General features: G+C 42.6%; 2 protein-coding genes across 3 annotated transcripts; both read left to right on the top strand.

The window, feature by feature from the left end:
- Positions 1-201: 201 nt before the first annotated feature.
- Positions 202-18,175, top strand: LOC118393355 (ras association domain-containing protein 2-like). 2 transcript variants are annotated; one of them, XM_052461696.1, is made up of 11 exons: positions 202-582; positions 8,643-8,791; positions 11,488-11,561; positions 13,209-13,284; positions 13,425-13,576; positions 14,569-14,663; positions 14,851-14,993; positions 15,205-15,358; positions 15,623-15,744; positions 16,237-16,334; positions 16,478-18,175. In XM_052461696.1, the coding sequence occupies exons 3-11, from the start codon at positions 11,509-11,511 to the stop codon at positions 16,545-16,547; spliced, it is 963 nt and encodes a 320-aa protein (XP_052317656.1). In that variant the 5' UTR covers positions 202-582; positions 8,643-8,791; positions 11,488-11,508; the 3' UTR covers positions 16,548-18,175. The 2 variants fall into 2 exon arrangements, with proteins under 2 accessions (XP_052317656.1, XP_035641850.1); XM_035785957.2 differs by lacking the exon at positions 8,643-8,791 and having other exon boundaries at positions 203-582.
- Positions 18,176-18,601: 426 nt separating this feature from the next.
- On the top strand, positions 18,602-22,344 carry LOC118394243 (shematrin-like protein 2). The gene is made up of 2 exons (XM_035787459.2): positions 18,602-18,767; positions 20,760-22,344. The coding sequence occupies exon 2, from the start codon at positions 20,763-20,765 to the stop codon at positions 21,339-21,341; it is 579 nt and encodes a 192-aa protein (XP_035643352.1). The 5' UTR covers positions 18,602-18,767; positions 20,760-20,762; the 3' UTR covers positions 21,342-22,344.
- Positions 22,345-25,022: the final 2,678 nt, after the last annotated feature.

The raw sequence follows: 25,022 nt of genomic DNA, 5'->3' as shown, positions 1-25,022 counted from the left end.
ACCCCACATATCAACTGAAATCAGTCAAAGCACATGAACATATATTAAGTGTTAAGTACCTAATGGTTTTAATATTGAATTTGACCTACACAGTTTTAAAATGAAGATTGCAACTCTCACTTTAAGTAGGCCTATCCCTTGTGTATGCGCAGTGGGTCTAGTTATCTATCAGCCCCTATGCATGTGAATTGGGGGTAGCATTGTTTTCAAGATTCACCCTCCTATTCTATTCACCTATTCAGAGAGTGAGCAGTCAGCGCGAACAAAGCTGCGGCAGATCGTGCGCTGATTGGTTACCGGGTACGGTGCCAGAGGTCCACTACAACAGATGGGGTTCTCCTCTCGTCGCGCAGACGCCACGCATGCAAACCCCGGTGCGTGCATGCACCGATTGTTTCCTATGCCCGGGTAGGGCGAACCGAGCAGGGAACGAACAGACTGGGCGACTCGCGGTTTACGGTTAACGACTATCCCACCCGAAACCCAGGGTGGCAGAGAAGAACCAAGCCCAGTTGATCGTTTGTAAACATTAACAACTAAAGCCCGAAGAGGTCCTGAAAATCACCACTAGCAACTCTGTCCGTAAGTAGGCTATATGTTAAAGCGACATTAGTCTGCCATGCCTCTAACGATCGATAAACTCACAAGGCAAACACTTTGTTATTTGTATTTGCATAGATATTGGCTATAGTTTCGCCAGGTAGAGCAATTGTGACTGGAACAAGAATACGTGTGCGACTAATTTAGATCCATAAACAGTTTAGAAGTAATCGGAGATGAACGTTCTTGCATTGATAATGCAATGCTATTAGCCCTCAACTAACAGCAATTAGTACCAAATTATAATTTTGCTGGGAAACAAATTCACATGTTTTTCCAGTTTTTATTATGCCATTGCACAGAAATGAAACCGATTAGAAGCCATATCTTTGCTCTGCCTATACAGTTTAGTAGGCTAGTCTATAAAACATTATGTGTCTGTCTGGACAGATTACATAACACCAATATCAGATAGGCTACTTAAGATTCTTCTCACACAAACTCACACACACACTGGCCAGTGGTAGTGCCCAGAGACTGATCCTCTCAGATATGGATGTCCAAGCATGTGGTCATATCTTCCACACTAAGTTGTGAGGGAATTCATAATATTGGCCTGTACCTTAAATGATTGATAGACTATTGTGCTTCCTAAGGTCATATACAATTTCACAATAGTGGTGTGATTCTGAAGAAGGCCATTGAAGGCCGAAACGTCAATCTTTTAAACTTGTCTAATATAACAAAGTATGTTTTATGGTGAGTGTTGCACCTTTTCCAGCCTAATGACACCATAATGGTGTGAGCAAGGTTGAAGGGGCATCTTGTCTATTTACAAACACACACACACAAAAGCTTTGCCACTGTGTGATAAAGTGTTGTTTTTAGGGTTGCTATGACAATTTGAATAATAGTGGGAGAGCAAAGTTGGGGTTGAGAGGGAGGAATTCAGGAAGAGTACAGAACTGGAGGTTTGGACCTGCATTCATCCCTTCGGCTAAAGCAGTTGAGGACAGAGGCACGGGGCAAGAGATCAAAGTGTGTGTGTGTGTGTGTGTGTGTGTGTGTGTGTGTGTGTGTGTGTGTGTGTGTGTGTGTGTGAAAGAGAAGTCAGGAAATTGAGGTCAGGAGTTTTAATGTCAGTGGATTAGTGCCAGTCTGTGGGAGGCGGAGGGAGGGGGGGGGTGGAGTCAGAGAGAGAATGGTAAAAGGGATGGAGGAAAACAAGTTAGATAAAGAGGAAACAAAGGGAAACAACAGCACTAATGAGAATAGATATTTTACAACAAGGAAGCAATAGACCAGGAGTTCAGCGCAAGAGAGTGAAAGATAGGATAGAGAGAGGGGGAAGAGAAGAGGGAGTAGAAAGCAATCGAAAACTCTTCTGCTTTGCCAATATTTATGCCTGCTTTCCATGCCAATGAAGCTTATTTCCTTCAGAAAGTATTCATACCTCTTTACCTATTCCACATGTTGTTGTGTTACAGCCTGAATTCAAAATGGGTATAAAAACATGTTCATCTACACACAATACCTCATAATGACAAAGTGAAAACCTGTTCTATAGAATGTTTTTATGACGTGCACTCCATAAAAAAAGACCGCTAGAGATTATGTTTGTCTATTATGTTGAGCGGAATCACCTGGTTCATTAATTTGTGAACGTTGTATTATGTTATTGAAGGCTGCTGCTGTAGACGTATGCATTGAAGCCTGCTTAATTACCTGCCTGCCCTCCGTGCTGGATTGTCATTTAGATAAACGGCACGTGAGCACTTTAATGATGGCTTATTATCGGTGATGGCACTCGGAGCCACAGAATTCATACAGTGCCTTGAGAAAGTATTCATACCCCTTGACTTATTCCACATTTGGTTGTGTTACAGACTGAATTCAAAATTGATTAAATATATATTTTTCAAACATCTACACACAATACCCCATAATGACAAAGTGAAAACATGTTTTTAGACATTTTAGCAAATGTATTGAAACTGAAAGACAGAAATATCTCATTTACGTAAGTACTCACACCCCTGAGTCAATACTTTGTAGAAGCACCCTTGGCAGCAATTACAGCTGTGAGTCATTCTGGGCAAGTCTCAGAGCTTTGCACACCTGGATTCAATCTCTGTGTTGATCATTGCTAGACAACCGTTTTCAGGGACTTTCAAGTAGATTTATGTCAAAACTGTGACTTGGCCGCTCAGGAAGAGTCACTGTCTTCTTGGTAAGCAACTCCAGTGTAGATTTGGCCTTGTGTTTTAGGTTATTGTCCTGCTGAAAGGTGAATTCATCTCCCAGTGTCTGGTGGAAAGCAAACTCCCCATTCCTTAATGATTACAAGCATACCCATAATATGATGCAGCCATCACTATGCTTGAAAATATGGAGAGTGGTACTCTGTAATGTGTTGTTTTGGATTTGCCCCTAACATAACACTTTATATTCAGGAAAAATGTGAATTGCTTTGCCTAATTTTTGCAGTATTACTGTAGTGCCATGCTGCAACAGAATGCATGTTTTCAAATATGTTTATTCTATACAGGCTTCCTTCTTTTCACTCTGTCATTTAGGTTAGGATTGTGAAGTAACTACACATGTCAGTTTTCTCTTATCACAGCCATTAAACTCTATAACTGTTTTAAAGTTATCATTGGCGTCATGGTGACATCCCTGAGTGGTTTCCTTCCTCTCTGGCAACTGAGTTAGGAAGGACGTCTGTATCTTTGTAGTGACTGGGTGTATTCATACTGTCACGCCCTGATCTTTTTCACCTGTCTTTGTGCTTCTCTCCACCCCCCTCCAGGTGTCGCCCATCTTCCCCATTCACCCCTGTGTATTTATACCTGTGTTCTCTGTTTGTTTTGTTCGTAGAACCTACCAGCATTTCCCCCTTGCTCTTGTCTCGTCTTAGTTCCTGTTTTCTAGTTTTTCCCGGCTTTGATCCCTCTGCCTGACCTGAGCCTGCCTGCCGTCCTGTACCTTTGCCCCCCTAATCACTCACTCAGGGATCCCACCTTGTATCTGATGAACTCCGGAAGTCCCCGGCATCTACGTCCCCGAGAGAGTCCGAGCTTACCTGAGTTCCACAAAGAGCTTCCAAAGACTGCAGATTCACCTCTTCCCGAGCTGATGCAGCTCGGCAAGGCTAGGCTGTCTCCAGCCGAACTCGTACGCAGACTTTTTGTATCTACCTGTCCCTTCAAGAGACCTAGCTCATTCGTTGGAGTGAGTACTCTGTTGGGTCTTAAAGATAATTTTTCTTCTCTCCTTACTCGCCCCCCTCTCCACCCCACCCTGCTGTGGGGCGACCAGTCCAAGTCTCTCCTGATACTCATCGACTCAAGGGCCCATGTGAGGCTTATGGACGTTACCCTGGCGTCCGAGCTGGGCATCCCCACTCAACCCCTCTCCGATTTCCATGGATGTTAAGAGTGCTGGACGGGTGCTCTGTAGGCCCGGGTCACCCACCATACCACACCCATCAACCTATGATTGTCAGGGAACCACAACGAGACAATCCAATTCCTGCTAGTTGAGTCTCCACAGGTTCCTGTGGTATTGGGATTCTCTTGGCTCCAGCGACACAATTCCTCTATTGACTGGGCTACTGGTGACATCGTGGGCTGGAGCCCGTCCTGCCACACTCATTGCCTGAAATCAGCTCTGCCAGCCCCGGGACATCTTCCTGGGGGCTTGTAAATTGCGCCGATCCTCTCCACCAGCCCGACGAGTATCCAATAAGGTCAAGCCAGATGCGCTGGCATGCCACTCTAGACCCGCGGCTACACCCGCTGAAGCCAAGATGCCATGTGGCATCCCTTGAGGAGGGGGGGTACTGTCACGCCCTGATCTGTTTCACCTGTCTTTGTGCTTGTCTCCACCCCCCTTCAGGTGTCACCTGTCTTTGTGATTGTCTCCACCCCCCTTCAGGTGTCACCTATCTTCCCTGTTATCCCCTGTGTATTTATGCTTGTTTGTCTGTTGCCAGTTCGTTTTGTTCGTAGAACCTACCAGCATTTTCCCTCTTGCTCCTGTCTTGTCTTAGTTCCTGTTTTCTAGTTTTTCCCGGCTTTGACCCCTCTGCCTGACCTGACCCTGAGCCTGCCTGCTATCCTGTACCTTCCAAAGTGTAATTAATAACTTTACCATGCTCAAAGGGATATTCAGTGCCCTTCTTTGCGAGGCATTGGAAAACCTCCCTGGTCTTTTTGGTGGAATTTGTCTTTGAAATTCACTGCTCAACTGAGGGGCTTTCAGATAATTGTATGTGTGGGGTACAGAGATGAGGTAGTCATTCCAAAATCATGTTAAACACTGGTCCTTCTGTAGCTCAGTTGGTAGAGCATGGCGCTTGTAACGCCAGGGTAGTGGGTTCGATCCCCGGGACCACCCATACGTAGAATGTATGCACACATGACTGTAAGTCGCTTTGGATAAAAGCGTCTGCTAAATGGCATATATTATTATATTATATATTATTATTGCACACAGAGTGAGTGCACATTTTTACTCCTTAACCTTTCTGGTGCAGGCGTTCCGTTAGCTACCCACCTCGACAACATCCGATGAAATTGCAGAGCGCCAAATTCAAAATACAGAAATAGTCATAATAAACATTCATAAAAAATACAAGTGTTATACATCGGTTTAAAGATGAACTTCTCGTTAATCCAGCCACTTTGTCAGATTTCAAAAAGGCTTTACGGAGAAAGCATACGATGCGATTATCTGAGGACTGCGCCCCGCTTACAAAAGCATACAAACATTTTACAACCAAGTAAAGGAATTACAAAAGTCAGAAATAGCAATAGAATGAATCACTTACCTTTGAAGATCTTCATATGGTTGCAGTCACAAGAGTCCCAGCTCCACAATAAATGTTTGTTTTGTTCGATAAAGTCCCTCTTTATATCCCATAAACTCAGTTTTTGTTGGCACGTTTTGTTCAGTAATCCACTGGCTCAAAGGCGGTCAAAACATGCAGACGAATACATCCTAATAGTACCGGTAAAGTTTGTCGAAACATGTCAGACAATGTTTCTAATTAATCGTCAGGTTGTCAATTGTCTAAATAATCGATTATATTTCAACCGGACAATAACGTATTCAATAGAAAGGAAAAACAACGAAGGGCGCGCACTCGGTCACACACGCAAACCAGCACTGCATGATTCTACAATCCACTGACCAGAAAGGTCTCATTCTTCTTCATTTTTTAGAAAACAAGCCTGAAACAATGTCTAAAGACTGACATCTAGTGGAAACCATAGGAACGGCAATCTGGGTCCTAACCCATTAGATACTCTATAGGCATTCAATTGAAAATACCCACATCAAAAAATCCCACTTCCTCGATGAATTTTCCTCAGGTTTTTGTCTGCCATATCAGTTCTCTTATACTCCCATACATTATTTTAACAGTTTTGGAAACTTTAGAGTGCTTTCTATCCAAATCTACCAATTATATGCATATCCTGGCTTCTGAGTAACAGGCAGTTTACTTTGGGTATGCTTCTCATCCAGACGTTGAAATACTGCCCCCAAGCCATAAACGTTTTAACTTTATTAAGGCTTGCCATAACAAAGGGGTTGAATACTTATCGACTCAAGACATTTCCGCTTTTCATTTCTAATTCATTTGTAACAATTTAAAAAAATATAATTCCACTTTGACATTGTGGTATTGTGTGTAGGCCAGTGACAAAACATGTAAATGAGGTATTTACATTTAACCCATTTTAAATTCAGGCTGTAACATAACAAAATGTGGAAAAAGTCAAGGGTGTGAATTCTTTCTGAAGGCACTATAATTGTGCGGAAAGAGGGAGGAAGAGAGAGCAATGCTTAGACTAGAGAGAGACAGGCTTGGCTGCTGTGGTTGGTAAGGGGTGGAGGAGGAGAGGTATGCTGACTTGGCTGCTGTGGTTGTTTAAGGGTGGAGGAGAGAGAGAGACAGGCTTGGTTGCTGTGGTTGTTGTAGAGAAGGATTCAAGGGAATGCGGAGGGAGGGGAAGACCGGGGGGCTATTTTTGGAGCCCCATCCAGACAGAACAGATCACACTATCCCAAAATCCATCATCCCAGCAGGAATGCAGAACAGAACACAGAGCCATGGGCTGAGCTAGCCTGGGTCAATGTTGGGTCAATTTCTCTGTTTTTTGATACGGACGGTCGTTTCCCCCCAAAACAACAGGCATGGTACGTTTTCTGCAAGCAGCAGAAAGAGTCAATTGAGACAGATCAGAAGTAGTGTGTCAGTGTAGACACATCATTATTAATCTCTAGTGGACAGCTGTACGTAACATAAAGTAGCTGATGCAGTTAAGCAAGATTTTCGATCTAGGTTTCATTATTGATGTAGAAATGCCAGGCTAGACCAGGGGATCCCACATGTCCAGTCTTAAACAACATACCAGTAGTGGGTCCTATTCCTAGGACCTTTGGCTTGGACCAGCATACTTCCGCCCTCAAGGACTGAGCCACAGCCACCCATCCCTGGTCTTGGTATTAAATGCCCAGTGCTGTCAAAAATGTATTTTAGGACAATAACCTAAAATACAAATATACACTGGAGTTGCTTACCAAGATGACATTGACTGTTCCTGAGTGGCATAGTTACAGTTTTGACTTAAAATCAGCTTGAAAATCTATGGCAAGACTTGGAAATGGCTTTTTTGCGATGATCAATATCCAACTTGACGGCGCTTGAAGGATTTTTAAAAGGATAATGTGCAAATACTGTACAATCCAGGTGTGCAAAGCTCTTAGAGTCTTACCCAGAAAGACTCACAGCTGTAATCACTGCCAAAGGTGATTCTAACATGTATTGACTCAGGGGTGTGAATACTTATGTAAATGAGGTATTTAATTTTGAATGCATTTGTAAAAATGTATAAAAACATGTTTTCACTTTGTCATTTTGGGGTATTGTGTGCAGATCCATTTTGAATTCAGACTGTAATACATCAAAAAGTCAAAGGGTACGAACATTTTCTGAAGGCATTGTATATTTCCACACTATGAGTTTGGAATAATATTGTGTAAAAGAACGAAAATGCCCTTTTAGTATATGAGCTATTTGAAAAGAACGCCTGACATTTCAGCCTGCTTTGGTGGGATGGAGATTTGGCCTGCCTGGTTAATAGAGTTCCAAATTTGTTAATAGAGAGTTCCAAACGTCTCTCCCAATAACAGCTAGTTTTCAATTTTCCCCTTCCCACTCCAGACAGTCCTAGCTAAATTATTGCTTGAGAAATTGCTCTTTGCTAAGAAGCTATTTTAGTTTGTTTTGAATTTTTTGTTATTTAAAACAGTCACAGTAACGTACTTAATTATTACCCAGAAATGATTTGATATTGAGATAAAAAATAGCAGCATTGGACCTTTAAAAGCTAATGTCTCCTATTGTGTTGTTCAGTGGTGCCTGACAGGGCCTAATGTAGGTGCTGAAATATTGATAGTGCTGCATGGTGTGTGGGTTGATTGTGACCATATGAAAAATGTAATACCAATCATTAAACGTGTTTATGGTTGTGAGGTGTTGGCTGGACACCTGAGGTATGGTGTGGTTGTTGTCTGTTGCTTCGTACCTCTCAATTCCTCTGTCTGTATATGGGGGTACGTGTGAGCCTTTCAGAGAGAAGCTGTGTGTGTTTTTGTGTGTGTGTTGGTGCCTTTCTCCGTGTGTGTGTGTGTGTGTGTGTGTGTGTGTGTGTGTGTGAGAGAGCGATATCATATTTCATGTCTGTAGTTTGAATTGAGGAAGTCTCACTCATGTCAGAGCGGCAGCGTCAGTTTCCGCTGTGACTGAGGCTCCGAAGGAGGAAGAGATTAGCGGATGGGGATCGCTTCCTTTTAACCAGCCCCTTCAACCGCCACTCTCTGGTGCTCTCTCCATCGCCTCTCCCCTTTCTCTTACAAACACACTGAAGCCTTAGACTCACTCTCTGGTGCTCTCTCCATCGCCTCTCCCCTTTCTCTTACAAACACACTGAAGCCTTAGACTGAGGCACTGGGTCATCTACCCTGGGTACACAGCCACTGAGACAGACTCTGAAGAGCCACACTTAGTGCTGAACTCTCACTCTCCTCCACAGAAAGGACACAGTAGCTTCATTGGGCTCCTGCCTGGCTGTCTTCAGGTAAACTCCTCTGACTGGACCCTGAGGACTAACTTATTGTGTGTTTGTGCAGCTAGCGGATCTCTCATTTCCTGGCCTACCAGCATCATACATATCTTAGCACGGTAAGCCACACAGCGGCCTTATACACACGCACACAAACACACACTATTTCAGCAATGAAATAGTGAGGTAGTCTGCCACAGTAGTTGTAGCAAGATACACTGGGTAGCATAACAGTGTGGGTTAGAGTGTATATGCTAATGGCAGTGATTTAAGAGGTCTTTCAAGGAGGAGGAACTTAGCTTTCTGGTACCTGGGACAAGGCTGAGACACTGTGTGTGCAACTGAAATGATTCATGCACCTGTTCTTGTCCATCTGGATGCTTCTGTGCTGCCCCCTAACATACACACACCATTTCAGCTGGGCAGGAAGGAAACATGTGAGGGTGCTGGCAGCATGCCATATTAAATTAACATCTGTTTGTGTGATGGTCACCATGGAAGCTTCCGTGTGTGCTAGTGGTTTTCTGTGTGCGGTGTGTTTTAGACAGATGGGAGAGGAGGAGGCAAAGAGTAAGAGAGAGAGATTGTGTCCTCCATCTCACACTGACAGAGACTTGTGTCACAGAGACAGTTTGTCGAGTCACACCAGGAAAAGGAGCCATAAAAACTCACAGACCCATATCACATGGGTCTGAGCTAGAGGTCAACCGATTATGATTTTTCAACGCCGATACCGATTATTGGAGGACCCAAAAGGCCGATACCGATTATTGGAGGACCCAAAAGCCCGATACCGATTATTGGAGGACCCAAAAGGCCGATACCGATTATTGGAGGACCCAAAAGGCCGATACCGATTATTGGAGGACCCAAAAGGCCGATACCGATTATTGGAGGACCCAAAAGGCCGATACCGATTATTGGAGGACCCAAAAGGTCGATACCGATTATTGGAGGACCCAAAAGGCCGATACCGATTAGTCGGACTATTTTTATTTTATTTATTTGTAATAATTACAACAATACTGAATGAACACTTATTTTAACTTAATATAGTACACCAATAAAATCAATTCAGCCTCAAGTAAATAATGAAACATGTTCAATTTGGTTTAAATAATGCAAAAACAAAGTGATGAAGAAAGTAAAAGTGCAATATGTGCAATATAAGAAAGCTAACGTTTAAGTTCCTTGCTCAGAACATGAGAACATATGAAAGCTGGTGGTTCCTTTTAACATGAGTCTTCAATATTCCCAGGTAGGAAGTTTTAGGTTGTAGTTATTATAGGAATTATAGGACTATTTCCCTCTATACCATTTGTATTTCATTAACCTTTGTCTATTAGATGTTCTTATAGGCACTTTAGTATTGCCAGTGTAACAGTATAGCTTCCGTCCCTCTCCTTGCTCCTCCCTGGGCTCAAACCAACAACACAACGACAACAGCCACCATCATAGCAGCGTTACCCATGCAGAGCAAGGGGAACAACTACTAGAAGGCTCAGAGCGAGTGACGTTTGAAACGCTATTAGCGCGCGCTAACTAGCTAGCCATTTCACTTCGGTTACACCAGCTTCATCTCGGGAGTTGATAGGCTTGAAGTCATAAACAGTGCAATGCTTGACGCACAGCGAAGAGCTGCTGGCGAAACGCACGAAAATGCTGTTTGGATGAATGTTTACGCGCCTGCTTCTGCCTACCGCCGCTCAGTCAGATACTTAGATACTTAGTCAGATTATATGTGACGCAGGACACTTATCTAATATCTAGTAACATATCAACCATGTGTAGTTAACTAGTGATTATGATTGATTGTTTTTTCTAAGATATGTTTAATGCGAGCTAGCAACTTACCTTGGCTTACTGCATTCACGTAACAGGCCTTGTGGAGTGCAACGAGAGAGAGGCAGGTCGTTATTGCGTTGGACTAGTTAACTGTAAGGTTGCAAAATTGGATCCCCTGAGCTGACAAGGTGAAAATATGTCTTTCTGCCCCTGAACGAGGCAGTTAACCCACCGTTCCTAGGCCGTCATTGAAAATAAGAACGTGTTCTTAACTGACTTGCCTAGTTAAATAAAGGTATAAAAAAAATTAAAAAATAATTTGGCAAATCAGCGCCCAAAAATACAGATTTCCGATTGTTATGAAAACTTGAAATCGGCCCAAATTAATCGGCCATTCCGATTAATCGGTCGACCTCTAGTCTGAGCTGGCATAGCAGAGAGAACAACATTAACCCTGCATATAAACTGGCTGGCTAAAAGATGCAGCTAACTAGCTACAGTTGAAGTCGGAAGTTTACATACACCTTAGCCAAGTACATTTAAATGTAATCCTAGTAAACATTTCCTGTCTTAGGTCAGTTAGGATCACCACTTTATTTTAAGAATGTGAAATGTCAGGATAATAGTAGAGTGATTTATTTCAGCTTTTATTTCATCACATTGTCAGTGGGTCAGAAGTTTACATTCACTCAATTAGTTTTTGGTAGCATTCCCTTTAAATTGTTTAACTTGGGTCAAACGTTTGTAGGCCTCCTTGCTCGCACACGCTTTTCAGTTCTGCCCACACATTTTCTATAGGACTGAGGTCAGGGCTTTGTGATGGCCACTCAAATACCTTGACTCTGTTGTCCTTAAGCCATTTTGCCACAACTTTGGAAGTATGCTTTGGGTCATTGTCCATTTGGAAGACCCATTTGCGACCAAGCTTTAACTTCAGTCTCCATCTATTGGTCTTCAGTATCTATCCACATTAATGTTTAAAAGCATCTGATCACAATTTCTCTCTTTCTCTCTCTCACACTCTCTCTAGCTCCTCTCATGCTGACTGAGAATGGATAACATGCAGGATGGGGTTCAGATTGGAGACAACAAGTTCATCAGCAAGTATGCCATACACACTCTCACACACTCTCTCGTACACACACACACACACACACACACACACACAGCTCAGCATTTAACACCATAGTACCCTCCAAACTCGTCATCAAGCTCAACACCCTGGGTCTCGACCCCGCCCTGTGCAACTAGGTACTGGACTTCCTGACGAGCCGCCCCCAGGTGGTGAGGGTAGGTAACAACATCTCCACCCCGCTGATCCTCAACACTGTGGCCCCACAAGGGTGCGTTCTGAGCCCTCTCCTGTACTCCCTGTTCACCCATGACTGCGTGGCCACGCACGCCTCCAACTCAATCATCGAGTTTGCGGACGACACAACAGTGGTAGGCTTGATTACCAACAACGACGAGGCGGCCTACAGGGAGGAGGTGAGGGCCCTCGGAGTGTGGTGTCAGGAAAATAACCTCACACTCAATGTCAACAAAACTAAGGAGATGATTGTGGACTTCAGGAAACAGCAGAGAGAACACCCCCCTATCCACATCGATGGAACAGTAGTGGAGAGGGTAGTAAGTTTTAAGTTCCTCGGCGTACACATCACAGACAAATTGAATTGGTCCACCAACACAGACAGCATCGTGAAGAAGGCGCAGCAGCGCCTCTTCAACCTCAGGAGGCTGAAGAAATTTGGCTTGTCACCAAAAGCACTCACAAACTTCTACAGATGCACAATCGAGAGCATCCTGTCGGGCTGTATCACCGCCTGGTACGGCAACTGCTCCGCCCATAACCGTAAGGCTCTCCAGAGGGTAGTGAGGTCTGCACCACGCATCACCGGGGGCAAACTACCTTCCCTCCAGGACACCTACTCCACCCGATGTCACAGGAAGGCCATAAAGATCATCAAGGACAACAACCACCCGAGCCACTGCCTGTTCACCCCGCTATCATCCAGAAGGCGAGGTCAGTACAGGTGCATCAAAGCTGGGACCGAGAGACTGAAAAACAGCTTCTATCTCAAGGCCATCAGACTGTTAAACAGCCACCACTAACATTGAGTGGCTGCTGCCAACACACTGACTCAACTCCAGCCACTTTAATAATGGGAATTGATGTAAAATATATCACTAACCACTTTAAATAATGCTACTTAATATAATGTTTACATACCCTACATTATCTCATATGTATAAGTATATACTGTACTCTATATCACCTACTGCATCTTTATGTAATACATGTATCACTAGCCACTTTAAACTATGCCACTTTGTTTACATACTCATCTCATATGTATATACTGTACTCGATACCATCTACTGCATCTTGCCTATGCCGCTCTGTACCATCACTCATTCATATATCTTTATGTACATATTCTTTATCCCTTTACACTTGTGTGTGTATAAGGTAGTAGTTTTGGAATTGTTAGCTAGATTATTCGTTGGTTATTACTGCATTGTCGGAACTAGAAGCACAAGCATTTCGCTACACTCTCATTAACATCTGCTAACCATGTGTATGTGACAAATAAAATTTGATTTGACACACACACACACACACACACACACACACACACACACACACACACACAGAGTGTGTTCAGGCGTGTGTAGTAATAACAAAAAGTATAATATTAATGTATGTAAAGTAATAAATTGTTGTCAAGAATAATGTACTTCTGTCTTCAGGGCAACAGTCCTGTCCCACCTCAAAACCTACAACCTCTATTATGAAGGACATAACCTGCAGTTGAGACACAGAGAGGTGCGTGCGTCTCTCTCTCTCATATTACTTTGCTGTATAATTTACCACAAACTGACTCTGTTCAATTATTCACCCTGCCCCAAAGGGGTAATAACTGTCTGTGTGTGTGTTTATTGATTATGGTAACTCTAACTCTACAGGAGGAAGGGGAGCTGATCGTGGAGGGCTTGCTGAATATCTCCTGGGGCCTGCGTCGGCCTATCAGTTTGCAGATGCAGGATGATCACGAGCGAATCAGACCTCCCCCCTCGTCTACATCCTGGCACTCCGGCTGTGCCCTGGATAATCAGAGGTAGGGAGTGAGCTCTGGTTACCATACCAAGGCAACATATAGAAACGTACTACGTACTGTATGTATAAAAGGTCTATGTTTTTACCAAGGGTGTATCTTTTTGTTAATACAGTATGTCCTGATACCATGGCCATATTGATATCTCTTTATTATAACCAGTGTCGGTCACGGCGACCTAGATATAGGGTTATTAGTTTACTTTGACCACACATATTGTCTCCGGTCAGTAGTGCTGAGCGATGAACCAACCTTTCTGTTATTTGAATTCCATTTAGTTCGTTTTTTTTCTGTGAGCTCAATGCGCACATTGCAGTTTCTCTAGAGATAAATCAGATCCAGCCTGAACTGTGCAATGTAGTAGGGAGTTGTAGTTTCCAACAGACCAAAGTTCTGAGTAGTTTAGCACAGACAACCTGCTAATTAACTAGCATGACCACAATCCATTGCATGCCTGTTTCTTTTATGCCTGCTACTGTACATAAGAGACAGAAGAATGCACAATCGAGGGATAGAGAGCAGTTGTTCGCAAGGTATCTCTCTACCTGAAACTCTAAGTGATCTAAGTGATTGATAGTTTGTATTAAGTCGTAAAAGTATACCTTATTTACTTTGAGGAACTAGTACGGGATTTTGTCAGACAGGATAGGCAGCAGCTCTATAGAGATAAAATAATAATAAAGTCATTAAATAAACAAATGTAATATACACAACAACTCGCTACAAGCATTTCGCTACACCCGCAATAGCATCTGCTAAACACTTGTATGTGACAAATAAAATTGGATTTGAACTGAAATATTTTATTCAAGTCATGTGAATAAATTCTGGATAAGTGACAGGCACTAATGATTACATAGAGACCATATTTCACTGTTCCTCTACCCGTCTCATTTACACTTTGATGTAGAACAACTTTTAAGAGAAGATAATGTGTCATAAATAATGTCAAGCTATTAAATATGGGAATATTCCTGTTTTCTCTATGTCAATAGCAATGAAGGTACCCAGCAGACCCTGCCCAACATAGAAGTGACAGAGCACGAGAGCCAATCTGAGGACAGTATTGTGAAGGCGGATGAGGAAGAAGGTGGATCTTATAGAAGACTAGTCTGAAAACCTTCAGCATGTTATTATGGATAACTCAATTATTTATCCTACATTAGATAGCCATGTCTGTTCAACACAATACATTTTTAGAACATCCTGTGACATTCATAGGAACGTGATTGTTTGACTCCTCCCCTTTTCCCTATCTCTATGCTCTGGTTGGACAGAGGAATATGAGCGCTCCGCCCAGCTGCTGAGGACGAAGAGCGATGCCGGGATTCTGAGGAAGGCCCAGCGCCGGTCGCCTAGCGACCAGAGGAGGATACGACGACACCGTTTCTCCATCAATGGACACTTCTACAATTACAAGGTACCCATGTGCACACACACACACACACACACACACACACACACACACACACACACACACCATAATACTGCAGTTACACACTACTACAACGACAACATAATACGACAAATAAATTCATTTTCTCTCTCTCTCTCTCTCTCTCTCTCTCTCTCTCTCTCTCTCTCATTCCTCTCCCCTTCTCATAATTGTGCTCCCCCCATCGCCCCTTTAGACTGCAGTCTTCACTCCAGCGTATGGTTCAGTTACTAACGTGCGGATCAACAGTTGTATGACCACGCCCCAGGTGCTACGAGTGCTACTTAACAAGTTCAAGATTGAGAACAGCCCAGATGACTTTGCGCTGTACCTTGTACACACCAGCGGGGGTGAGTGCGTGCGGTGTCATGTCGTGTGGTTCTGTGTCTGTCACAGAGTGTGAAGCTGAATCACGTTCTCCCTTTCACAGGGTCAATGTGAGCAATGTCTGTGTTTATCCTAGAGTAGAGTATGCATTATTAACTGTTTTTGTGGGCGTGTGCGCGGGTATGTGAGAGTGCTGCAGCTCTGTGGCAAAGCATGGCAATCTACTGGCGTAACTTAAGCACACCCGTTGTAATGCAGTGAAAGTTTAACAATGTTTCTTCTTTCAGAGCGTGCAAAGCTGAAGCGCAGTGACTACCCCCTGGTGCTGCGTGTGCTTCAGGGTCCGTGTGAACAGGTCAGCAGAATCTTCCTAATGGAGCAGGACCTGGGCGAGGAAGTCACCTATGATGTAAGACTGCTAATGTATAACTGCCAAATCATTCCTCGCCTACATACCACTGTGTAACTGCTAAATCATTCCCCACTTCTTAGTACACATAAACTTAATCACGTCCTCAGAATGGAATATTCTGTATGTCCCCTTATCTATTACAAAAGGGCTCAGTTCAATATAACCTGCAGTGGGCTATTTAGGCACTAGACTAGAATTTAAATAGACCTTTTACCATAACACAGTCCAGAGTCAAACCAAAACCATAATTTACTTACCGTAAGTTAAGCAGCTTAGGGGTCTGCAAGCCCAAGCCAATTAGTTGTCCTCAACAATGACTTGCCACCGGCTTGACAGTGTGAAGTCACTGCCCATCAACTGAAATAAGCTTTTGTGACTGTATGACCTCCTTTATGTAATTGTTATTATTACAGTATTGTGACTTTGTAATAGTTGAGGGTTCAGGCCAAGTCTGTGTTTGTAATTGCATTTCTTCCTCCTCCCAACCAGGTGGCGCAGTATATTAAGTTTGAGATGCCAGTGCTGCAGAGTTTCATCACCAAGCTGAAGGAGGAAGAGGACCGGGAGGTGCAGAAACTCAGGAGCAGGTGAGGTGCCGGCAACATCTACCTACGTCCCCTGAACGGCTGTGTTTATGGTGTCATGTACTGTGTATTTATGTCTCATTCTCTTCCCTCCCTCTCTCTCTCTCGCTCTCTTACTTGCTCTCGCTCTCTCTCTCTATCTGTAGGTATACATTTCTGCGGTGTATCATTGAGAAGCAGCTGCGTTGTCTTCCCGAGGGGACTGCCTGTATGTGACCCGGTGTAGGGAGGGACCACCAGATCTTCCCAAAGTCTCTCTGACCTCCTTAGCTACCCCTCCCAACCCCAGACACCGTCCCAAGCCCCAAACAGGAATGACCCTGAACCACCCCAGGGAGAGGCATCCATTCTAACCTCGCTTTAAGCTCTTCCAAGACCTCTATAGGGACAGTGTACTTACTAATTCTGTGAGCTGGGTTGTGTGTGGTAACTTCCTAAGTTGAGGTTGGGGTCATTATGAAACATGATGTCTGCTCTTTCCGTCCATACCATGAACAAACAGTACATATCCTCCTTGCTGTCCCAATCCCTCTCTGACACACCTGCCTCTCTGTCGTGATATCTGCATATTAACTGTATCCATATCAGCAATAATAATGGTTAATAATGAAGGTAAGGTTTGGCACTTTTCTCTTGTGTGTCTGTATGGGGCATTTTAGACTGTCCCATGTCCTATACCACTCAGATGCAAAATAACCTAAAGCACATCTAAATCTCTTTCTTAGTTCAACTGAGTTAGATATATCTCTTTCCATCCATTATTCTCTCGACCTCTCTCTCCTTGCATATTTGTATTTTCTATTTTTGGCCAAAGCCCCATTTTGCCACCTGCAGATAACTGATTGTCTCCCTCTCCAAACCAGAACTTGCCTTAGACTCGAGTGGCATCCCACACTATAGATGAGATTCTCACCCACCCAGTCAGTCGGTAGGGGGGTTGAATGACTCCTGTCCTGTGACAGTATGTGGTGTTGAAACATGCCTGTCACACAAGTGTGGTACAGTACTATCTCCACGATCAGCTCTACAGAGGCAGGAACTGTAATGTAACTTCATAACTGTTCTTGCCACAGTTAATCTAAAACTGTCTCCTAACCAATTCTAGTGGAATGGAAAAAAACATGTATTTCTGCTACCTGTGTGTTATTTTTTTCTTACCTTTTATTTAACTAGGCAAGTTAGTTAAGAACTAATTCTTATTTACAATGACGGCCTACCGGGGAACTGCCTTGTTCAGGGGTAGAACGACGTATTTTTTTACCTTGTCAGCTCGGGGATTCGATCCAGCAACCTTTCAGTTACTGGACCAATGCTCTAACCACTAGGCTACCTTCCACCCCATACCAGGGTTATGCCAGGGTTATAATCACATAGTGTAGTATAGTGTGATATGACCGGTGTTTCTGCTCCACTAGCATAGCTAGAGACTGAAGCACAAAACATAGAGAGGACCAGAGTTCCTTAAGATTGTGAATTATGTATATGATGAATCAACTACAATAGCTCAAATGAGGGAATGTTTTGTGTGTGTGTTAGGTTGTGTGTGTGTGTTAGGTTGTGTGTGTGCACGCACATTTCTGAAGCAGTACTTACTTTCCTGGTAGATATTAATCTGTGTGACTCTGTGCATGTGTATGACTGTATACAGTACTTTGAGATGTGGTACAACAATTCTATTACACCTATATCTACCCTCAGCTTTTAAAAGGTTGCTGTATATTGTGTGTGAGCGAGTGTGAGCGTGTGTGTGTGTGTGTGTGCATGTATGTCTGTCCTTTCAATTTCTATGGCTCTTTCAAGACTGACACCATTTATTTCATAATAAAATATTTTAGCTGTTTTAATGTTGCATTCTGACTCTCTCTTCAAAGGCACATATTTAGAAATTTAGCTTTTTACAATAATGATTATTTATTTGGTCTGTATTGTCTAGCCTTTTTGGGTCTGTGGGTAAAAACCATATTATCTTGGTTGTATAATACTTACTTAATACAAAGCTGTATGATATTACTCTGTATTATTGCTGTATGTTTTGGTAGGCTTGCAGTAACTGCAGGCTAAACACACACACAGGTAGTTTTTTGAGTTTCTACTTTGTTGGTGGGTTAGGGGCTGAGACACACACACACACAGGTTCTCTTTGGCTACGTGTACTGCTAAGTTTGCAGGTATTTCTGTGTTGTTGGGGCATGGGCTTACAGTGTTAGCAGGGATGAGCATCATCTGTTTATCCTGCTCAGCCAATGAGGAGGTCAGAGATAGATCCCCTCTACCTGGCTGAGACCATTTCGGAGGTTGAAGAGACCCGTCCCACACTCTCTCTCTCCCAGACAGTCACAGGAATCCCTGACGATCACACACACAAAGGAGAGAGCCAAAAGGACATCCTCTTGACACATCTGTGATTTTCCTCGGCTCTTTTGTCAACTTCTACAGGTAAGAGTTTCAACTCTACTGCTTTTAGCTTTGCAGTCAAATGTACATTATTGTTATCATTCTGTCATTTCTAAAGATGTTTAAATCTGTGTTATTGATGATGTAGCATCCTGTAACTGTTATCTGGGATTTGGAAAATACAAATACCAAGATGCATTAATGCAGGTACATCACGTGTGTCAATAGTGTTATTTGCCAATGTTTGACCCAGTTGTATCCTGTATAACTAATTCTATAGTGGTCAAATGTTAGTCTAAAGAGTTTTATATAGACATTTACACCATGCCTAAACAGTTACCAAAAGCTATGTAGAGCTGCCCAGATCAAGTTAGTAAACAGTCAGAATTGGATCATTAAGAGGCTAAAGACAAACTATTAACATCTGTCCAAACTCATACAATGTGTGAAGTATGAGCAATATTTTAGAAAATAATTCTCTATTTTTTTTTTAATGAAAAATGATTACATTTACAACTTTCAAGAACTCTGTTTTCTGAATGAACCCGGAGGGAAGTTATAGATCTCCGTGTTCTGTATGAACCAGGAGGGGTGTTCTAGAACTCTCTGTTTTCTGAATGAACCCGGAGGGAAGTTATAGATCTCAGTGTTCTGTATGAACCAGGAGGGGTGTTCTAGAACTCTCTGTTTTCTGAATGAACCCGGAGGGAAGTTATAGATCTCTCCGTTTTCTGAAATAATATCTACCAGTGGAGGCTGGTGGGTGGAGCTATAGGAGGATGGGCTTAAACATGTGGTTTCTATATGTTTGATACTGTTCCATTCTTTCCATCCCAGCCATTACAATGAGCACATCCTCCTATAGCCCTTCTCACCAGCCTCCACTGATCTCTAATGAACAATGTAGGTCATCTTGGAAACTGGAACGCTACTGTGTTGGATTTATCTACAGACAAAAGGTTCAGGGATAAGGATAGTCTTGGCGCCAAGGACACAGATTACACTGTAATGCTGTGTGATGATGATGGGGAGAGAGGAAGACAGACAAACAATCTTAGGGAGGACAGATTAGTGGTAAAGAGGTCTGTGTAAGCGAGACCGAGACAGAGGAGAGAGATGCACAGAGAGATGAGAGGTAGAGAAATTAGAGAGATTATGGAGGTAAAAACCATATGACCGTTATTGAGATGTAGTAACATGGTACTTGTGAAGTTAATCTGTTATGGCATTGGTCTAGTGGTCATCTCCTGACCAAGTAGAACATGTATCTCTTGGGTTTTGAAACATAAAAAAAGGGGATTGACAAGGACTATTGTCATATCTCATCAAAAAACAGTTAAGAGAAAAAATGTTGACAGTAGAAACTCTCCCTTCAATCCCCTCGTTGTTTTTCATACTAGACTAGAACCAGAGTTCGTACAAACTTGAGTTTATATACTGACTTGTCAATCGACTGAAGACTTAAATCCTATGTTGAGTTGTTAGATCTTATCTATGCTATTGTGTGTTGACTTCTCACAGCTCGTGTAACACTCTTCTGTCAAAGCTGGATTAGCAGCCGCAGCTCGCTCTGCCCTGCTCTTAATTTGTCTCTAGCGTAAAAATAACCTTTACTTACCACATTCTCAAAGCCTGCAGTGACACAAACTTTAGTGCGTTAGTGTGTGTGTACGTTGTGTTCTACCATACTCAAGTGTGTGTGTGTGTGTGTGTGTTGTTCCACTGTGCTAATAACTGGACAGACTGTCCAGACTTGCTGATGAATGCAGGCATTACATCACTGTGTGGGTCTTAAGGCTTGCAGCTGACACTAAACACAGATCTGGATCAGATTTCCCTTGTCAATCAACCCAGTTAACCCACAGGTGGTTTAAATCCTAACTGACACTGGATTAGCTCGTAGGGTTATCCCACTTCACACACACACACAGTCATGATCATGTCTTGTTCTTGTCTTGATAATGACCCAGCGCTCGTGTGGAAATGTGGGATATTCTTATCAATCACAAACTGTTCATGATCTTGTTTTCACAGAGAATGAGGATTGTTGACCAACGGAGACTTCTCCTCACTGTGGCAACCTGCCTGTTGCTCCTAGCAACCATCTGCCCCACCTCAGAGGCTCGCCGTGGTGGGGGCTTCGGTCGTAGTGGGGGCTTCGGTGGGGGGTGGGGCGGTAGTAGCCGTGGGGGTTACCCTCGTCAAGGTGGAGGCACAGGATACCGACCAATGCCTGCCCAGAGTGGACAGGCATACCGACCAATGCCTGCCCAGAGTGGCGGCTCCAGTGCGGGGAAGATGGCAGGGGCTGCTGCTGCTGGTGCCGTGGGGGGAGCAATGCTGGGCAGTGCGTTGAGTCGTCCTGGCTACGGAGGGGGATATGGGGGTTATGGAGGAGGTTATGGAGGTGGTTATGGAGGCTATGGAGGAGGCTATGGGGGGTACCCCAGAGCTGGAGGGTATGGCCCCAGGCCTGGTGGCTATGAAGGTCCAGAGGGCTCTGGGGATATGGGGTACTACTATGGAGCATCCAGTGGGCCCATCTATAACAGCATCATCGTCATCATCGGGTCACTAATGTCATTGGTGATGGGGCACTGGGTGGGAGTGATGTAGAGATGGAGTGAAGATTTGGATGGAGTCACGACTAAAGCTCTCCAGACCAAGACCATATGTATATAAAGGATCTTGAGACCCAAACCAAAACTAGGCTCTGACCAAGATCCAGATCAAGACCTTGGGCATTGAGTAGCAAACCATGACCTCGTTGACAATTAGATCACAGTTCCATCTGTTCTGACTCACAGGTGTCGTGGGGCAAATACACTTCCGATATAGATCCCTGATGCAGAAAGACTCTGATGTGGATTCTTTGTCAACTGATTGCACACAAAAAAATGTACTTTTTCTTTTCTTTTCATGAGACATTACATAACATCAAATATCTGGTGTGTGATAGATGACCTTCCGGTCAAGCACTTACTACCTCCATGAAGCAGTAGTACATGATTTACTTCTATTTACCATGGTTGTTATCAACAGTTTAATATTGCCATGCTGCAGTAACAGTTTACTTGAAAGACTCACGCTATAACTCATGTTTCACTGATTTCAACCCTTGGTAGAATACTGGCAGCTTTTGGATGTGGATTTGTAAATGCTGTATATTGTTCTAATTCAATTAATTATATTTTGTGTCCATTACTTTTCTTACTTTATTGAAAAGGATGTGATTCTGGGTGAGTGGAGTGTATTAACACCATTATGAACCAGGTGGTTCGAGCCCTGAATGCTGATTGGCTGAAAGCTGTGGTATATCATACCACAGGTATGACAAAAAAAATGTTTTTATTGGTCTAATTACGTTGGTAACCAGTTTATAATAGCAATAAGGCACCTCGGGGGGGTTTGGAATATGGCCAATATACCAAAGGGCTGTATTCAGGCACTCCAAAACTGCCCTTAGCCGTGGTATATTGGTCGTATAACGTAACCTTTTCGTGCCTTGTTGCTTAAGTATAATACACAATAACTAGTTCCATGTTCTGTATTGGTGTCATTTGATGAATCTGATGTAGTTTTCCTTTCGGGTTACTCCAATAAAAGCATGGGAGACAGAGATGCGTGTATCCATTCATGATATTGATCATAATCATGTGTAAAAAAACAATACTATCATTAGATCATGAAATGAGAAGGTGACAGTTCAGATAGTAGTCATATTTAAATGAGGCTTTTGAGGCCAGACAAAACATGCAGTCACTTCAGTACCTGTGCAACAATCACCAGTCAGTCGAGCATAGTTCTAGTAGACATTTTGGATTCTAGAATGTGAAATCTGTTTTGGAGAATTTGTGAATGGCTGTATATCGGCCATTCATTGAAGTGGATCTCAATTCAAATGTAAGATTAGGAACCTGACTCACACAGTGGAGTTATTCATAGCTATGGTAAGTGGTTTCAGTATTAGCCCAGATCATTAGGCTGTAATGCTATTGTTGTGACACACATGTTGACATGCGCCAGGTATGTTGGTCAGCACTCAATAATAAATAGGATGTCCTATGACTAAACACCCTCACTGTGAGATCAATTATATTACTGTGGGTCTCCTGGCTGTCAGGCTGTAATACAGTCACTTCATCAGCAGGTGGAGACATAAGAGAACTGGAAGAATACTGGTTACCCAAATGTCTGTTCCATTATGGAAATTATCCTCCGAACAAGTCTGTCTTATTCATGCAATTATGTATGGTAGACCTACAAGTTGCGACTTCCTACTGCCCTAATTGAGCTAACTGGAGGAGCAGTATCTTGATATTTATTGACGTATTAATAATGTTGATTTTGATCATATAAAATAAATATAGAGAGAACTTTTCTCAAATGTATTTTCTCAGAACGAGAGAGCAAGATGAATAGCTTCCGCTTGACTTGTAGCCAGAATGTTCAGGCATCCTAATCTATGCAGATAAGGGCATTCACTGTTTCCTCTCCCTTTTCTAGTTTTTCCTCACTCCCCCTCTCCTTCTTTCTCTACCTTTCACATTTAATAGTCACGCTTCATTTCAGGACCAAGTTCTAGGCTACCTAGCAACACCATGCACTGTGCAGGCTGTGGTTGTTATGGACATATTCCCATGGTCCATTAAAAGAGATGAAGGCCTAGCAACAATAGTCATTCTGTTTCTGTATTATGCCCTAGGCTACTGATTGATCAAACAAAAAGAGAAAATTATTTGACAACGTATCCTACAGATAAAACGAATAACATTCCTGATTCTCTGAGGTCAGACTTTTAGTACAGAAATAGATGTGTTTATCGTTGGAAACTATGTTAGATTTGTCCAAATATAGCCGCCTTCACACAGCATAAAATACGTTATAAAAGACAGTTTAAAAGAAACAAATCCCAAAGATTCATTTTGTAAAGTAAAACCCAAGTGAGCTTTCACCATCTTTTAAACCACATGTGAAGGACTCTTTGGTTTGGAATGAGGCTGTGCAAGAAAGTGTTACATTTCTGAACATTAATAGTTCTAACCCAGAGTTTATTAATAGAATCCAATTAACCTTTAAGTGGTGGTGGAAAAAGTACTCAATTGTCATACTTGAGCAAAAGTAACGATACCTTAATAGAAAATGACAAGTAAAGGTGAGTCAGCCAGTAAAATACTACTTGAGTAAAAACCTAAAAGTATTTGGTTTTAAATATACTTACGTATCAAAAGTAAAAAAATATAAACCATTTCAAATTCTTATATTAAGCAAACCAGACGGCACAATTTTATTTTTATTAACGGATAGCCAGGGGCACACTCCATCACTCAGACAAACAAAGTTGTGTTTAGTGAGTCCTTCAGATCAGAATCAGTAGTGATGACCAGGGATGTTCTCTTGATAAGTGTGTGAATTGGACTTTTGGGTCTCAGGGGAAAATGTATGGAGTAAAAAGTATATAATTTTCTTTCGGAATGTAGTAAATTAAAGTACAGATACCCCCAAAAAACTACTTACGCAAAACTATTTTAAAGTACTACTTAAATACTTTACACCACTGCCTTTAAGTTAGTTTCTCATCGCTGTAGGAATGAAGGGAACAGCCATGGTATCTCAATGGTTTTCTGCTATCAGACCAACATCAAATGGAATATATGGGTTAAATATTACATTCAGAGAATATGAAAACACAATATCTGAGTGTAGATACACAATGATTTAATGAAGACAAGGAGGGACATTGGTAAAGTGCAGGTGAGCATTGATCATAATGTTCTCACATATACAGTACCAGTCAAAAGTTTGGACACACCTACTCATTCAAGGGTATTTCTTTATTTTTTACAATTTTCTACATTGTAGAATAATAGTAAAGACATCAAAACTATGAAATAACACATATGGATGGAATCATGTGGTAACCAAAAAAGTGTTAAAGTCAACATATTTTAGATTCTTCAAAGTAGTCACCCTTTGCCTTGATTACAGCTTTGCACACTCTTGGCATTCTCTAAACCAGCTTCACCTGGAATGCTTTTCCAACAGTCTTGAAGGAGTTCCCACGTATGCTGAGCACTTGTTGGCTGCTTTTCCTTCACTCTGCTGTCCAACTCATCCCAAACCACCTTAAGTGGGTTGAGGTCGGGTGTTTGTGGAGGCCAGGTCATCTTGTGCAGCACTCCATCACTCCCCTTCTTGGTCAAATAGCCCTTACAAATCCTGGAGGTGTGTTGAGTCATTCCTGTTGAAAAACAAATGATTGTCCAACTAAGCGCAAACCAGATGGGATGTTCTACC

The sequence above is a fragment of the Oncorhynchus keta genome, chromosome 14 (assembly GCF_023373465.1).
Source record: "Oncorhynchus keta strain PuntledgeMale-10-30-2019 chromosome 14, Oket_V2, whole genome shotgun sequence".
Lineage (NCBI taxonomy): Eukaryota > Metazoa > Chordata > Actinopteri > Salmoniformes > Salmonidae > Oncorhynchus > Oncorhynchus keta.
This window is presented reverse-complemented; position numbering and strand designations above follow the sequence as displayed.